At 35.9% G+C, this 2,720-nt stretch overlaps 1 protein-coding gene across 1 annotated transcript in view; it reads left to right on the forward strand.

The window, feature by feature from the left end:
• The window catches only part of LOC107749188 (E3 ubiquitin/ISG15 ligase TRIM25-like), a 2,776-nt gene extending 716 nt beyond the window's left edge, over positions 1-2,060 (forward strand). The window contains 2 exon segments of the mRNA XM_016564289.1: positions 971-1,102; positions 1,919-2,060. Coding sequence (XP_016419775.1) covers positions 971-1,102; positions 1,919-2,060 — 274 coding nt within the window.
• The last annotated feature ends 660 nt before the right edge of the window (positions 2,061-2,720 follow it).

Raw genomic sequence — 2,720 nt, forward strand, 5'->3', positions numbered from 1 at the left:
GATATTTTAAAGGGATAGTTCACCCAAAAATGAAAATACTGTCATCATTTACTCAGCATCAAGTTGTTCTAAATCTGTATGAATTTCTTTGTTCTCATCAACATAAAAGAAGATCTTTTGAAGAATGTTCGTAACTAGAAAGTTTCTGGTCCCCATTGACTCCAGTAGTGAATTTTGTTTTTCATACTATGGAAGTCATGGGGCCCCACCAACTGTTGGGTTACCAGTATTGTTCCAAATATATACTTTTACATTCAACAGCAGAAGGAAACTCATACAGATTTAGAACAACAACAGACCTTTAATTTTTGAGTGAGCTATTCGTCTAAAGCAGCTTAATTTAGCTGCTATTAAAATGTATGTCAATAATGTAAATCAAACATTAGAAAGAAAATCACTCACTGTCCTTGACCGAATCACTTTTGTAAAATAAATAAGAATGAATGTATATTGAATTTATACAGTGAAGACTATTCAGTTTATTTGTACATTTATTTTATACAATATAATTTCTTATTCAGTGCTTTAAGTGTTTCAAGTAGGTCTATTTTTTTTGTAATTTGTGGCTGTTTACTTGTCGTAAGTATAAGCTTGTTTTTACTTAGGCTAGTATTTTTTTTATTTTTTTTTATATTGAAATTGGTAACAAGAATTATGAAATTTCAATGCATCAAAATTTTGATAGGATAAAAATCCTATTTAAAGCTATATATATATTACATTTGTAATAGGGGGCCCTGCAGTAAGTCATAGCCCCGGGGCCCAGTAAGGTCTTAATGCGGCCCTGACTCCAAGACCTGTTTTAGGTAAAAACACCATGCTGGCTGAAGTGCTGGAGAATCTGAGGAAGAGAAAACTCCAAACCATTCAGCTTGATGACTATTATGGTGAACCTGGAGATGTGGAGTGTGACGTCTGTACTGGGGAGAAAAACAAAGCCATCAAGTCCTGTCTGGTGTGTGGAATATTTCTGTCAGAATCATTTTGAGCATCACGAAGAATTTCACTAAAAAAAGTGACACAAAATGACTGATGCCACTAGACAACTGAAGGAGATGATCTGCACTCTACATGATAGGCTGTTAGAAATGTACTGTCTCATGTACTGGCTTCTTCTTTTTATGATACAGCTTTAACCTGTATTTGTGGATGACACGGCGACCTATGTTCACAGACAGTGAATTCTGAAGGTGTTTCTGAGCCCATGCAGTGATTCCCATTACAGAATCATGCCTGTTTTGAGGGCAGTGGTGCCTGAGGGCCCAAAGATCACAGCGTCTAATAATGATTTTCACCTTGTCCCTTGCACACAGAGATTTCTCCAGATTCTCTGAATCTTTTGATGATATTATTTACTGTAGATGACGAGATATTCAAAGTCTGTGCAATTTACATTGAGGAACATTATTCTGAAATTGTTTTACAATTTGTTGACAGTTTTTCACAGATTAGTGAACCACTGCCCATCGTTACTTCTGAAAGACTCTGCCTCTCTAAGATACTCTTTTTATACTTTATATACTGATCAATATCTTGTTAATGATATGTTACTGCCAATTAACACAATTAGTTGCAAAGTGTTCCAACTGTTTCTTTTTATTAACACTTGATAAAATAACTGTAAAGCTTTTTAAATTGTGTTTTTTGCAATCGTGGTTTAGTATGTTACAGAAACTGCCCTAACCCACTCATACAGCAATAATTCTTAAAAAGCCAGAAGTCATATGAATAGATTTAAAAATGGGATGCAACTTTGAAATAGATTTCAAAATCAGAATTGAGACATTCCACATGTTCATAGCAGACATTAAGACACAGTGGGGAACAGATCTGTATTCTTACCATCTTGTCTGTAATAATTTTGTGACTTTCAGTTTCATATGTTACTGCGGTTTACTGTAATTTCTTTGTCTTACAGAAACTCTTGGAAGAGACCCAGAGAACATTCCAGCAGAAAATTCAGGAGAAAGAGACTGAGAGAGGCTGTAGAGTCTTACAAGGTGAATTTTGAGCAGAAGAACAACTGCTGGCTGCTGAAGAGCTGTTTCAGACTCAGTTAGGACTCTCCTCCAGTCAGTCAGTGAGGAGCCAGTGCTGGAGCTCTCTCAGTCCCACTGAAGCCCACTGTGGGGAACAGGCTGTGTGAGGCAGCAGTAAGAGCTGAGTGAATGGACTGATTCTGATGCTTCTCTCTCTGTGTGTCCTAACAGCGCTCTGCACAGACAGCAGTGGAGGACAGTGAGAGGATCTGTGTAGTGTTTCCAGTCTTACAATGTCCCTCCTGTACCTGAGAAATCATCTAGCATCGCTGTCAGTTCTTGTCTCTCTTTTGATGATTTGATCGTTTTTTTCAATCAATTGGAAGAGAAACTGCAGCATGTTTTTAAAGAAGAGGAAGAAAAAATACGTAGGAGAGGAAAGGTACTAAGTCATTAATTTAATCTTTAAAAGAAGTCAATGTAATAATTATAATATAATATAAACAATAATCCAGCAAAACATTGCATTAAAATACAGGCGAATGAAAATGAAATATTTTTAAATTGAATTTGTCTTGATTTTCCATAGTGCGATATATAGAGATGATTCCCACTCCTGAATACGAGAGCAGGAATGAGTTTCTACAATGTAAGTTATTTTGAAAGAGTTCATAGAGAGAGTCCATTTATGAATACTGATAAATCACACTGTTGAGTCAGTTTGTTTTATTGAATACACTT

The sequence above is a fragment of the Sinocyclocheilus rhinocerous genome, unplaced genomic scaffold (assembly GCF_001515625.1).
Source record: "Sinocyclocheilus rhinocerous isolate Xijiao unplaced genomic scaffold, SAMN03320098_v1.1 scaffold919, whole genome shotgun sequence".
NCBI classification, from domain to species: domain Eukaryota; kingdom Metazoa; phylum Chordata; class Actinopteri; order Cypriniformes; family Cyprinidae; genus Sinocyclocheilus; species Sinocyclocheilus rhinocerous.